The sequence below is a fragment of the Pristis pectinata genome, chromosome 17 (genome assembly GCF_009764475.1).
Source record: "Pristis pectinata isolate sPriPec2 chromosome 17, sPriPec2.1.pri, whole genome shotgun sequence".
NCBI classification, from domain to species: domain Eukaryota; kingdom Metazoa; phylum Chordata; class Chondrichthyes; order Rhinopristiformes; family Pristidae; genus Pristis; species Pristis pectinata.
In genome coordinates this window covers 30966196-30980108 of record NC_067421.1, presented here as the reverse complement: position 1 = coordinate 30980108, position 13913 = coordinate 30966196, and the positions used below count along the sequence as shown (strand labels likewise).

Below are 13913 nucleotides of genomic sequence, written 5' to 3'. Positions count from 1 at the left end.
GCGAGGTACTGTGAAAAGCTTGTCTTATAAACCAATCGTACAGGTCAATTATTGACAGAAATATCCAAGAGGTGGCAGGGAAGAGACAGACAGTGCAGGGTCCCTCTGTGGCCATCCCTCTCAGCAACAAGTATACCCCTTTGGATAGTGCTGGGGGTGGGGGAGTGGAATAGCTTATCAGGTCAGAGCATCAGCAGCCAGGTTAGTGGCACTGTGGCCAGCTCTGAGGCTCAGCAGGGAAGGGTAAATTCAGGCAGAGCAATAGTGATAGGAAACTCGATAGTTAGGGAAACAGACAGGAAATTCTGTGGCCGTGAAAGAGATACCAGGATGGTGTGTTGCCTCCCAGGTGCCAGGGTTGAGGATGTCTCAGATCGGCTGCAGAACATTCTCAAGGGGGAGGATGAGCAGCCAGAGGTCATGGTGCACATTGGCACCAATGACATAGGTCAAAAGGGGTAAGAGGTCCTGCGCAGTGAGTATAGGGAGTTAGGAAATAGGCTGAAAAGTAGAACCTCGAAAGCAGTAATCTCTGGATCACTCTCAGTGCTATGTGCTAGTCAGGGCAAGAATAGAAAGATATAAGACAGGTGAATGTGTGGCTGAGGAACTGGTGCAGGGGGCAGGGTTTCAGGTTCTTGGATCACTGGAATCTCTTCTTGGACGGGTTGCACCTTAACTGGAGGGGAACCAATATCCTGGCCTTGAGGTTCGCTAGTGCTACTCGGGAGGGTTTAAACTAGTTTGGCAGGGGGATAGGAACCAGAGCACCAGGTCAGAAAAGTGGAGGGATTGAGAGGAAGGGAGATGCCATGACCAGTAAGAACAGGCAGAAGCAAGGTGTTAGATACAATGGGACAAACAGGTTGAAGTGTGTGAATATTAACATTCGGAGTATTTTGGGTAAGGGTGATGAACTGAGAGCATGGATCAGTACATGGAACTATGATGATGTGGCTATAACAGAGACTTAGTTGAGAGAGGGACAGGAATGGATGCTTAACGTTCCAGCGTTTCACTGTTTTAGAAAAGATAGAGGGATAGAGGAGGTGGTAAAGGGAAGGGGGGGGTCAGTTACACTATTAATCAGGGACAGTATCACAGCTGCACTCAGAGGGGACACAATGGAGGGCTCATCCACTGAGTTTATATGGGTAGATCTCAAAAATAAGAAAGGTGCAATCACTCTGATGGGATTATACTGCAGACCCCCCCCCCCCCCCCCCCCCGTAGCCACTGGGACATTGAAGAACAGATATGCAGGCAGATTAGGGAAAGGTGCAGAAACAATTGGGTTGTTGTAGTAGGTCACTCCAACTTCGCTAATATAGACTGGGACCTCCGTGGTGCAAGAGGTTTAGATGGAGCAGAATTTGTTAGGTGCATCCAGGAGGGTTTCTTAAATCAATATGTAGATAGTCTAACAAGACGTGGGGCCGTACTGGACCTGGTGTTGGGAAATGAGCCTGGCCAGGTGACTGACCTTCCAGAGGAAGAACAGTTAGGGACAGTGACCACAACTCCTTAAGTTTTAAGATAGCTATAGATAAGGATGTATGGACCTTGCGGGAGAGTATTAAATTGGAGCAGGGCAAATTGCGAGAGCATTAGGCAGGAACTAGGGAGAGTTAATTGGAAACTGCTGTTTCTCGGCTAGTCCACATCTGACATGTGGAGAGCGTTTAAAGACCAACTGCACAGAGCACAGGACAAGTATGTTCCAGTAAGAAGGAAGGACAAAGATGGCAAGATAAGGGAACCTTGGATGATGAGAGAGATGGTGAATTTAGTCAGGAAGAAAAAGGTATGTAAGGCTTAGGAAGCTAAAATCAAACAGAGCCCTCGAGGATTATAAAGAAGTCAGAAATGAACTCAGAAAGGGAATAAGGAGAGCTAGGAGGGGCCACGAAAAGTCCTTGGCAAGTAGGATTAAAGAGAATTCCAAGGCATTCTATACATACATCAAGAGCAAGAGGATAACTAGGGAGCAGGTATGACCAAGGATAGAAGAGGGAACATGTGCATGGAGGTGGAAAATGTGGGTGAGATCCTTAATGAGTACTTTGCATCAGCATTTACCAAGGAGAAGGATGTGGAGGACAGGGAGATCAGTGTGGAGTGTGCTAAAATGCTAGGGCATTTTGAGATAAAGGAGGCAGTGTTGGGTCTCTTAAAGAACATTAAGGTGGATAAGTCCCCAGACCCTAATGGGATACACCCCAGGTTATTGAGAGAGGCAAGAGATGAGATTGCTGGGGCCTTGACCAATATCTTCGTGTCCTCTCTAGCAGCAGGTGAGATACTGGAGGGCTAGCGAGTAGCTAATGTTGTTCCATTATTCAGGAAGGGAAATAGGGATAATCCTGGAAACTATAAACTGGTGAGTCTCACATCAGTAGCAGGGAAGTTACTGGAAAGGATTCTTAGGGATAGGATATATGAGCATTTGGAAAAACATGGCCTAATTAAGGCAGTCAGCATGGCTTTGTGCAGGGCAAGTCATGTCTTACTAACTTGATTGAGTTTTTCGAGGAATTGACAAAGGCAATTGATGAAGGTAGAGCTGTTGATGTTGATGACATGGATTTTAGTAAGGTGTTTGACAAGGTCCCTCAGGGGAGGCTGATCCAGAAGATTAAGATGTATGGGACCTCTGCTGTTTGTGATTATATATATATGTAAATGACGTGGATGGGTGGGTTAGTAAGTTCGCAGATGATACAAAGATTGGTGGTGTTGTGGATAGCGTAGAAGACTGCCACAGTGGGATATAGATCAGTTGTAGATATGGGTGGAGAAAAGGCAGACGGAGTTTAACCCAGCCAAATGTGAAGTGTTCCACTTTGGGAGATCAAATGTAAAGGGACAGTATACTGTTAATGGCAAGACCCTTAACAGTGTCGATGTGCAGAAGGATCTTGGGATCCAAGTCCATAGCTCCCTGAAAGTGGCTACGCAGGTTGATAGGGAGGTAAAGAAGGCATATGGCATGCTTGCCTTTATTAGTCTAGAAATTGAGTTCAAGAGTAGGGAATTTATGTTGCCGCTTTATAAAACTCTAGTTAGGCCGCATCTGGAGTATTACATTCAATTCTGGTTACCCCATGACTGGAAGAATGTGGAGTCTTTGGAGAGGGTGCAGAAGAAGTTTACCAGGATGCTGCCTGGATTAAAGGGCATGTGTGATAAGGAGAGGTTGGACAAACTTGGGTTATTTTCTCTGGAGCAGCAGAGGCTGAGGGAAGATCTGATAGAGGTTTATAAGATTATGAGAGGCATAGGTAGAGTAGACAGCCGGTATCTTTTTCCTAGGGTTGAAGTGTGTAATACCAGAGGGCATGCATTTAAGGAGAGAGGGTGTAAGTTCAAAGGAGATGTGTGGGGCAAGTTTTTTTTTTACACACAGAGAGTGGTGGGTGCTTGGAATTCACTGCCAGGGTGGTAGTGGAGACAAATATGATATGTTCAAGAGGCTCTTAGATAGGAAATGGAGGGATATGGACATTTTGTAGGCAGAAGGGAATAGTTTAGATGGACATTTGATAACTAATTTAATTAGTTCGGCACAACCTCGTGGACCGAAGGGCCTGTTCCTGTGCTGTACTGTTCCATGTTCTATGCCCAAGATATGAAGTTTCTAAATTTATTCAGATTGAAGGACTACTAAAGGCCCAGGAGATGAGGTATTGAGTGCAAGTTTCTGAGGCTGTGCTGGTGGTAGGGGAAGCCTGCACATCATTAACTCACAGATACATTCCTCACCATCTGTCTGACTTGTGTTGGTGCCAGGCAAGGTTCTCCATTACTGGGCATTACTGGCAAGACTAGTATCTATTGCCTTAAGGAGGTGTTGTTATGGCATTTTCTTGAATTGCTGAAGTCCATGTGGTGAGGTACTCACATTGTGCTGTTAGGCAGGAAGTTCCAGGCTTTTGATTCAGTAATGACGATGTTTATCTAATTTAGGTTGATAGGTCACTTGAAGGGGAACTTTTAAGTTGGGTGACCTTGGGTTTGGCTTCCTTTATCCTTCTAGTTGGGAGGGATCGTGATTTTGGGGAAGTTCTGTCAATGAAGCCTTGGCAATTTGCCACAGTGCATTTTGTGTCACAGTGCACTACTTGAGGAGGAAGTAAATATGATGGATGGAGACAGCATGGGAGGAGTTGTGGGCCTGTGGGTCAAGGGAGGAGGCAGATGGCAATGAAAAGGAGAAGGAAAACTGGGAAGATATTTGTTGCTCAACACAAAGACAAGCATGGGAAAGAGGAAATATGAGAAATAGGTCATTTTCTACATAGCTGCTTCACCCAGTCCTGTCTGCCTTTCAAACTCACCACCTGCAAGCTTCCCAAAGGATAGAAATCATTGGCCAAAGCTACCCAGATGTTCAAGCTCAAAGTCCTACTTCACCCCAAATTTCCCTGTGTAAAACGGAAACCTGCATTACTCCTGGTATGTCAAATATATTTTAAGGAAAAATATAAAAACAGTGATAAATGAGTAAATATTGTTGTGTAGAGGGATTTTGATCTGATGGCCCTCGAGTTATAAGATGTTAAATTGGATTTAGAAAGGCAATGGCATATTGAATTTATAGCGGGGGGGGGGGGTGATGGGGGAAGAATGAAAAAGCAAGGGAGTGTTTCTGAGATTCAAGGCTCTGGTACAGTTGTAGTTTTGTTACATGAAGGAGGATCTATTTGCCTTGGAGTCAGTACATTATAGATTTAACAGACTGTCCCCTGGGTTGACACAAGAGGAGATATAAAGTAAAATTAGACTATGCTTTCTGAAGTTTAGTATACAAGGTGTTTTCGATGTAATGCACATAATTCTGAGAAGGACTGGTAGAGTGGGTGGTAGGGGGCTGTTTCATCAAATGGGAGAGTCCAGGTGGGATATTCTAAGAACAGGGGAGAGGAGGAGACATTTCACTCAGTTCAGCCACCCAGACCAAGATTGATGGTCAATAAGGGAATAACAGGATTTAGGAATTGGGTGGGGACTTGGAATTGGAATTGGAATTGTTTTTTTATTGTCACATGTACCGAGGCACAGTGAAAAGTTTGTCTTGCATACCGTTAATACAGATCAATTCATTACACAGTGCATTGAGGTAGTACAAGGTAAAATAATAACAGAATGCAGAATAAAGTGTAACAGCTGCAGAGAAAGTGCAGTGCAGGTAGACAATAAGGTGAAAGGTCATAATGAGGTAGGTTGTGAGGTCAAGATTTATCGTATTAGGTAACCATTCAATAGTCTTACACAGGATCAGCTATGAGCAGATCTGAAAATGGCCAACTTTTGATTCTGTTTCTTATGTTCTTGAAAATCATTCACAACAGAGGAGAGAAGAATTAAGGAGAGAAGAATTGAAAGGAGAATTGCCACTATTATTTATTACTTCTGAAAGATGTGTATTTGACATTAATAGTGAATCAATAACCGCAACACAGTAATTTTATCAGTAACGTTGCTCCACATGGGAAGATTAACTAAAAATTGCCATACCCTACCATTGCCATGCCAATACAGTTAGCATATTTCTCTCTATCTGTTAACTTGATTCCAGTCTTTTCCAGAACTACACTGGAGTTCTGGTTGTGATGGGGAACAGGAGTCTGGCTCAAAAATCACTGGAGTAGGGCTGATGTGTGCTTTGTCTGTAGGGTCACGCTCACAGTTGCTGGCACAAATAGAGCTGATGCAAGCACTCTTCAAATCTCTCTGCACTGAACCCAAACAATGTGGGCACCCAGTGAATCTGAAAGCTAATGAAATAACACTCCTTGTATTATGCAAAACAATGCACCCAGCGTGTCATTAAAAGTTTTGCTTTATTTAGCATTAATCCCAATCCATCTATTCACAAGTCCACTCTGACTATTTAACAAATATTTTTTGGCATCGTTCTATTTGAGTTCAGTATAAATTTGCAGGCAGACTGCTATTCTGCACTGACACGACTGGGTACTGGTAAGAGCGCTTACATCCCCAGACAATTCTAACCCTTTATAAAATAGCTAGAATTAAAATATTTTATTAAGGCAACTTGTGCAGCTTTGTTGTTCTATGTATGATGACTTGTATTATCTTCTGTTGGAGGCTATGCAAGAGACAGCTGCTGTTTGGTCAAATGTAGTAAATTGTTATGAGCTGTTTTGGAACACTTGTGCATTGGAGTAGTGTGAAATGTTTGAAGATGAAATCAGGGTATGTCATTAACTGGTCAAACCAATCATGAATAGTAAAGATCTTGGCATTTTTTCCAATTTATTTATACATTTTCAGGATATGGGCATTGCTAGCAATGCCAGTATTTATTGTCCACCTCTAAATATCCTGGAGAAGGTGGTGGTGGGTCACTTTCCTCAACATATGCCCTCTGTCCCATTGGGTAAGCAGTTCCAGAATTTAGACCCAGAGATGACAAAGGAATGGAAAGTCAGGATATTGTGTGACTGGAGTGCAACCTGAAGGTGATAATGTTCCCGGGCGCCCAAAGATCTCGTCCTTCTTGGTGGTAGAGGTTGTAGATTTGGGAGGTGCTTTACAAGTAATTGCAATGCAATTTGTAAATTGTATATACTACGGCCACAATACAGTAATGTTGGAGGGGATGAATGCTTAGAATGGTGAACAGCCTAAGCAATCAAGTGGGCTGGTTTATCCTGAATGGTGTCAAATTTCTTGCCTGTAGTTGGAGCTGCACACATGCAGACAAGTGAAGAACACTCATCTGCACCACTGAGTCCTGCCTTGAGTGTTAGGAAATGAGAGATATCCAACCTCTGATCTGCTTTGTAGTCACAGTGTTTATGTGCCTGGTACAGTTTATGTTCTGGTCAATGGTGACCACCACCGGCCCCTCGCCCCAGGGATGTTGATGAGATAGAATTATGAAAGGAAATGCCACTGAATAACAAGAGCAAGTGGTTACCCTATCTTGTAGGAGATGGTTGTTGCCTGATACTTTGTGGTACAAAAATTACTTCCCATTTTACAACCCATACCTGAATGTTGCTTAGGTCTTGCTGTATGCTGGTGTGAATCGGTTTATTGAAGAGTTATGAATGAAATTTTACATGGCACAATCATGACTGAACATACCCATTTCAGACCTTATGATGAAAGGATGTTCATTGATGAAGCAGCTGAAACTGGTTGGACCTCAGGCATTGCTCTGAGAAACTACCACAGTTACGTCCTGGGGCTAGGATGACTGAGCATTAATAATCACGATCATCCTACTACGTACAAGATACGACTTCAATCTTCGGAGTGCTATCCCCTTGACTTCAGTCTTACCAGGGCTCCTTGATGCTGCACTTGGCCAAATACTGCCGATGTCAAGGGCAATCAATTTCACTTCATCTCTGGAATTCAACTCTTTGGTCTATGTCTTGACCAAAGCTGAGATGAGATCTGGTACCAAGTAAATTATTGCTGAAAAGTGTTGCTTGGCAGCACTATTGTCACTTTCCACCACTTTACTTATGATCTGAACTAGACCTATTGGCTGGTAATTAGCCAGATTGGATTTGCCTTGGTTCTTGTGAACATGGCATACCACATACATATGCTACAGTGAAACTATTCATGTTATTCTTAATGTGGCAGAGAAATTTAATTACATTTAATTAATAGTGGGATTCTTTGAATAACATGAGTACCAGTTTTAACGTGAGGTAGAAGTAATTCTGGAATTGAAAATCAACTTCTGGCATATGTTGTGAGCACGCAGGAGATAAACTAGTGGGCCATTAACAAAACTGATTTGTGTCTCACTTTCCTTGAACTATTTCAATCATTGTTTACAGAAGACTTAGATAAAGGTGAAAAGGCTGCTTCACCAATCATCAATTAATCCAGTTCCATAACAGAAAGAGCATGTTCCCTTTCCAGATGGCTAACAGGAGCATGGGTCTATGGTAGTCATATGAAGGGGTAGTTCAGGGCAGGAGGTCATGTGATGAAGGCTTTAAGTACAACTCTATCCAGAGTGGGTCACCCGATGACCAAACTGGAAAGAGATGGATGGCTATCAGGCAAGAATGGAATAGACAGAGACAGGAGGCAGTCCTGGGGATGAGAAGCACTACCACTCCATAAAGGCTTCCAGTTAAATTTATCACTGGAGCTTAACTTGTATATTTAAAGGTGAGCAGAACTGATGGGAACAAAGCAGGATCTTAATGGATAATTTCCATGAGGAAACTTACTCCTTATCTGCAAAGTTCAAAACAGCCTTAGTGAAGTACAACTAAACTCACAACACTGGTCTTCTGAGACACTAAATTACAACGAATTAATGGTTACCACCGTTTCAAATAGACCGTTTCAGAGAAGAGCAGATACTAGATAGTGAATTACAATCTGAAATCCAAAAACACTGAGAGGGTTCACATAAAGAGAAATGCAGAGAATGATGGAAAAATGCAGCAGGTTGCCCAACATTTGTTGAAAGAAAAAAAATACAGTGAGTTGAGTTAGAGAGAGGGAGTTAGAGAGAGGGATGATATTTATACCATATGATTCTGTTATTAACTTCAGATTGCTTCAGGGAGCTTGCAATTTTGATAAAATGTTCCCCTTACTATATCTGCTAAAAAAATATCAATTGTAGCATTAAATAAAGGAACACCATGAAAAACCAAACTGCAGATTTACCACAATTTATTTTATATATAGCTTGTGGATGTTAGTCCATTGGAGTTTCTTTTGGAAGACTGCAAAATCGGGATATTATATATTATTGTCTAAATGTTATAACATTGATCATTTGAAATGTACTCCTATCATTTTTTAATGGGAGAGTTGGTGAAATTTTTCAGCTTAAGTTCTTGTTCTTCTCACAGTTATGGTGCTACTTCTGTCATAGAAAATCACAGAATCAAGGGTACATGCTATGTGGCAGATTGTGATGTTTTTGGCAATTGGTTCACTTTAATTTCACAGTGTATTAATTTGCATGATATATTTTGAGACAAATTAAGTTAGAAATAAAGGAATAGCATGATTTAATCCTGAGAATGTCTAATTCAACCAGTTTGTGGCCATATCTTGCAAACAAAAAAAATTGGATATCAATGTTATTCCTAATTCAAGGCATTAAGTAGTGGTTTGATTTGATAGTTATCTGACATGTAATCAGTTTACCATTTTCTGTTAGATTTTTACAGAAACACACACTCAGCCACAATGGCATCTGAACAGAACCCAACACCCAAGCAGCACCCCACATCAACTGTTGCCCACAAGGTTAGTTCTTGCTGGCTTCTTTCATGAGTATCTATCAATAAATTTTGAATTCTGATTCAGTTGAGACAATGGGATGATACTTTCTAAGCACTGGGCTTTTCAAATTCAAAAATCCTTTCAACTGTTTTCTTCTTTGAATTAATGTATTAACTAGGCCAATCTCATTTTGTTGCACTGTTTCAGATTGTCCTGTTTGAGCAAGAGAATTTCCAGGGCCGTTTTCATGAGTTGAATGGTCCCTGTCCCAATTTGAAAGAGGCTGGATTGGAAAAAGTTGGCTCCCTTGTTGTACACAGTGGACCGTAAGTATTATAAGGAATTGCATAGAATTTACACCAAATCATTTCCAGGCATCTTATGCACCTATTTTACATTTTCAGCCTTAATGTTTTCTGCAGTGATTGGAAATTTAAAAATAAACTATTGCAAAAGCTGAAAATCTAGAATAAAAATAGAAATGCTGGAAACTCTTGGCAGGACGTGTTAACACTGCTTTTCTTTCTACAGATGCCACTTGATCTACCAAGTTTTTCCAGCATTTTTTTGCTTTTATTATTATTAACATTTTTGCATTTTTCCTTCAGGAATAAAAGTATTGAAATGACAATGATAATAACAATGCAGTTTTAATGTTTTGATGACGTTTTTCTTTCCATTATTTTCATGAAGGAGTCAATCACAGTACGTTCAAGTATCTCAAATGTGCTTGTATGAGGAAAGTGAAATCTGAAAGTCATCACTTTGAGAGATTCAATTTGAACAAAAATAATCTTGCCTTTGCAATTGGTACAAACAGTGTTAGACCACCCTCACCAAATAAACAGTTTTGTTATGAGTATTGATGTCTAAAAACCAAACATTGTTTATTTTACTTTTAGATGGATTGGCTTTGAACAGGCAGGCTGCAAGGGTGAACAGTTTGTATTTGAGAAAGGAGAATATCCTCGCTGGGATACATGGACAAACAGCCGCCGAAGTGACAGTATTGGTTCCTTCAAACCCGTGAAATTGGTATGTTGGTCCTGATCACACAGCTAAGTCAGAAGGGAACCTAACCAAATAGCATCAGAGCAGCAGAAATGAGGGACTACTTAAATGTCTAAATGGTTTGGACTCAGACTCATAAATAAGGAAGCTTGCAGGACCAGCCTCTGCCCATGATGAGCTAGCTGATCTCAACCAAGACAGCAATTGAGCTTACACAGTTATTCTTGGCAGTTGTCATACAGGGACCTGAAACAACATTTGGGGACAAGGCTTGATTCCAATCATTATTCAATGATTGCAGATGGAAGCTGCACATGAGCAGAGAATGAATTTGGAAAATATCAGATCAACATTTTGATGTTTTGACATTCAGAATGTATATGAATCACTGTTCACTGTGATTCATGGTCACTGTTTGATTTTTATTTTCATTTTCCTCCCTCTTTTTCTCCCCTCTATATAAAGGTACTGCCTGTTGGTGGAACAAAATTTCACACCTCTTCAGTATCTCACCCAGATGAGCACTTCCCATCTGCAAGCCTCAACAGCTATTTGACTTTTAGGGCATCATAGTCAAACTCATCTCCATCCTGATTGAGCATCTACATGCCTATTTTCCAACAAGAATCAATTGGCATCAACTCTGATAATCCTAATTTATTCCACCTATAGACTGAGAAAAATTGGATCAAGTTTTCAAAATTGATTGCTGCCTGGATAATATCACAGACTAGAGCAGGATGTCCTTTGATCTGTGGTTCATAACGACATGAGGAAAAGGATTTGCTAATTCAGTCATCAGGCTTTTTTTTTTAATTACTGTCCAGAGTGACATTTTGTACTATCTTGTACTGTTTGTTATTAGACAAAGTTTCCATCACAAGTTATGATATTGCCAGAAACTTCAGTAAATAAGTAATGAGCAGTTCTTTAACCCTTGGTCTACTTAATAAAATGATGCTTCATTGGGTTACACGATGCATGATGCAATTGTATTCAAAGCACCTTGTATGGTATCCATTAAAGGTGTTTGTTTTATTGTGGAAATAATAACTGTTCTCGTATGATTATATTCTTTATACATAATGGTTGGTTATGGAACTAAGTTCTCTTAATCTTCAGATGCTTCAGAGCATTTAATCCTAAATGCTTCAGAGCTTCGACTGTGATCATGAGACAACAATAATACTTTCTAATTGTAATATTTTGTATCGTCACTCATCTGTTTGATATGCTACCAATGTATTTAGTTTCTATCCCAGATTCTATAAAGCTTAGTGTTTCTGATCTGATGGTGTACCAATCAGCAAAGGAACATGAAGTGTAGCTGGATAGTTTGAAGCTGAGATCATTCTATAAAGATTACCCCTCCTAAAAAATAACTCTTAAGCTAGTACTCACTTCCTACCTCCCTTTCCTCTCCAAAGTCCCTGAACATACTATTGCCTTTGACATCCATGGCCATCCTTCCCAGAAGCACATCTCTCTTTCCCCCTCCACTGAGGTTTCTGCCTCTACCACTTCACCAGAACACTTCTTGTCTAAGTTACAGATGACATTCCAGATGACTGAGACTTATAATAAGCTATCCTTATAACTTATACTACACCATGTCCACCACTTGCATCTGGGTATGACCGTATTTGCTTGTTATCTATCCAGTCATAGCCGGAAAATCACCTGCAATGACTTTCCTTCCTGTTCTAGCACAGTTACATCTGAGGTCCATCCTTGGCCCCATCTCATTTCTCATTTACATGCTGCACACTTGACAACATCAAGTTCTCGTTATAAAGAGGAATTACCTTTTTATGTAATTGCATCTACAGGATGGGCACGAACATAAGATCATTCTTTATGAAAACCCCAACTTCACTGGAAAGAAAATTGAAATCATAGATGATGATGTACCAAGCTTCCATGCTCATGGATACCAGGAGAAAGTGTCATCCATTCGTGTTCTAAATGGAACGTGAGTACTGCAGGAAGACTATTAGAAAAATATTTTTTATTTAAATCCTCAGACTCTGACTGCTATTGGATGTCATGGGACATGCTGAAAATCATCCCATAAAACATGATTATTTTCTTAATGTAAGGTACAATATTGTTTGGTGCTACAGCTGCTTTTAGAATTCCTACCACCGCTGGAGCACATATCAGGATGCCAGCTTTTCCCAGCTATGGGCTTATATGGTGGAGGGCAGAGCATCAGTGATCTGGTTCATGCAAGTGCTTACTACAGTTGACAGTTCTCAGAAATCCTTAAAGTCACCACTCATGAAATAGAACATTAGATCTCCATTTCCCTTGGCATTTCCCTTGCATGTTTCCATTTGCTTTTCAGATGGGTTGGTTACCAGTACCCAGGCTACAGAGGCTACCAGTATCTGCTTGAGAAGAAGGAATACAAGGACAACAGTGAATTTGGAGCTCAGCAGCCTCAGATCCAGTCTGTCAGACGTATTAGGGATATGCAGTGGCATCAGAGGGGTGTCTTTCATCCCACCAATTGAAAAGCACCTCTGCTCCCGTCATCATTTTCTCACTGATTTGCTGCTAAATTCCTAACCACGGGTTAAACGAATGCTTTCCCAAAGTATTCTGTACAAATATGATAGCTGAGCCAATTCAATAAAATCCTGCATTTCAAACTCACCTCCTCGATCATGTGTTTTCTTTTTAAATATTAACTGGCTTAATAGCAAGGGAGCTGAAGGAAAGAAAAGAAACACCAGATTTTCCACAAAATTGATCCATTGGATTTTGTTCACAGTGATGTTCTGTGGGAATAATTCACTGAATAGTTTGGCTGTAAAGTAATCTTAGCTGGGGAGCGGGTAACACTAAATGGTTGGTTATGAATGATTTCAATATCCAGTGACATGCATCAAAAATAAGCCTCAAGTATTATTCTTCATCACTATCCCACGGTGTGTTTTGGAAAGTGTCTGGGTCAACTGTGATGCTGATTACAGCCTTACACGGATGCTGGACAGTGATCAGCATTCTATGAACCAAAGCTTGGTATCTTTGTTGAGGGGGGGGGGGGGGGGGGGGGGGGGGGGGAAATGGGAAATTACAGCTGTCTAACAATTTAAGTCAGTGGGCATAGTTTGCAAATTTATGTAACAAGCAGGCCATAATCTACTGGCAAATGCTAAACACAGCAAGTGGAACTGATATACCCACAACATATCATATAACAGTATAGCCAGTATTATGTAAGTAACATTTTTTAAAAATTCAGCATTTGATTATTTGATACATTTTTCACTAGTTAACTGTTGAATTAGGTGACTAAATTTTCACACAGTTCTTTCCTAACAGCATTGATTGTTGAACAGAATTGGATTTTCTCAGACATTTTCCTTAAGACATTGTTCTTAAAGTGTCTGAGAAGATCGAAGCTGAGATATGTTAAGTACATCTGCAGATCTTGTTAATCTTATCTTGTGTCATACAACAATGTGACCACTGAATGGCACTGCAGGCCTGTGATGATAAACAGCCTGGTCGGAACATTTGTAACAGTCTAGAGTATAGAATGAAGAGTTTCATTTCAGCTATTTGAGTAGTGATAATTTACTAAACCTTCCACAATGTTCCCCATCTTGTGTGAAAATCAAATAACCTTCAACCTTGTCCCCAGTCAGATA

General features: G+C 40.7%; 1 protein-coding gene and 1 long non-coding RNA gene across 3 annotated transcripts in view; one reads left to right on the top strand and one right to left on the bottom strand.

Moving 5' to 3' along the window:
• LOC127579405 (uncharacterized) overlaps positions 1-13913 on the bottom strand; it is a 68658-nt gene that overhangs the window by 26205 nt on the left and 28540 nt on the right. The gene's annotated exons all lie outside the window — the stretch shown is intronic.
• On the top strand, positions 4327-12889 carry LOC127579404 (beta-crystallin B2-like). 2 transcript variants are annotated; one of them, XM_052032183.1, is made up of 6 exons: positions 4327-4455; positions 9179-9267; positions 9451-9569; positions 10146-10278; positions 12084-12226; positions 12602-12889. In XM_052032183.1, exons 2-6 carry the CDS (start codon positions 9208-9210, stop codon positions 12768-12770), a joined length of 624 nt encoding a protein of 207 aa, XP_051888143.1. In that variant the 5' UTR covers positions 4327-4455; positions 9179-9207; the 3' UTR covers positions 12771-12889. The 2 variants fall into 2 exon arrangements, with proteins under 2 accessions (XP_051888143.1, XP_051888144.1); XM_052032184.1 differs by having other exon boundaries at positions 4339-4455; positions 9189-9267.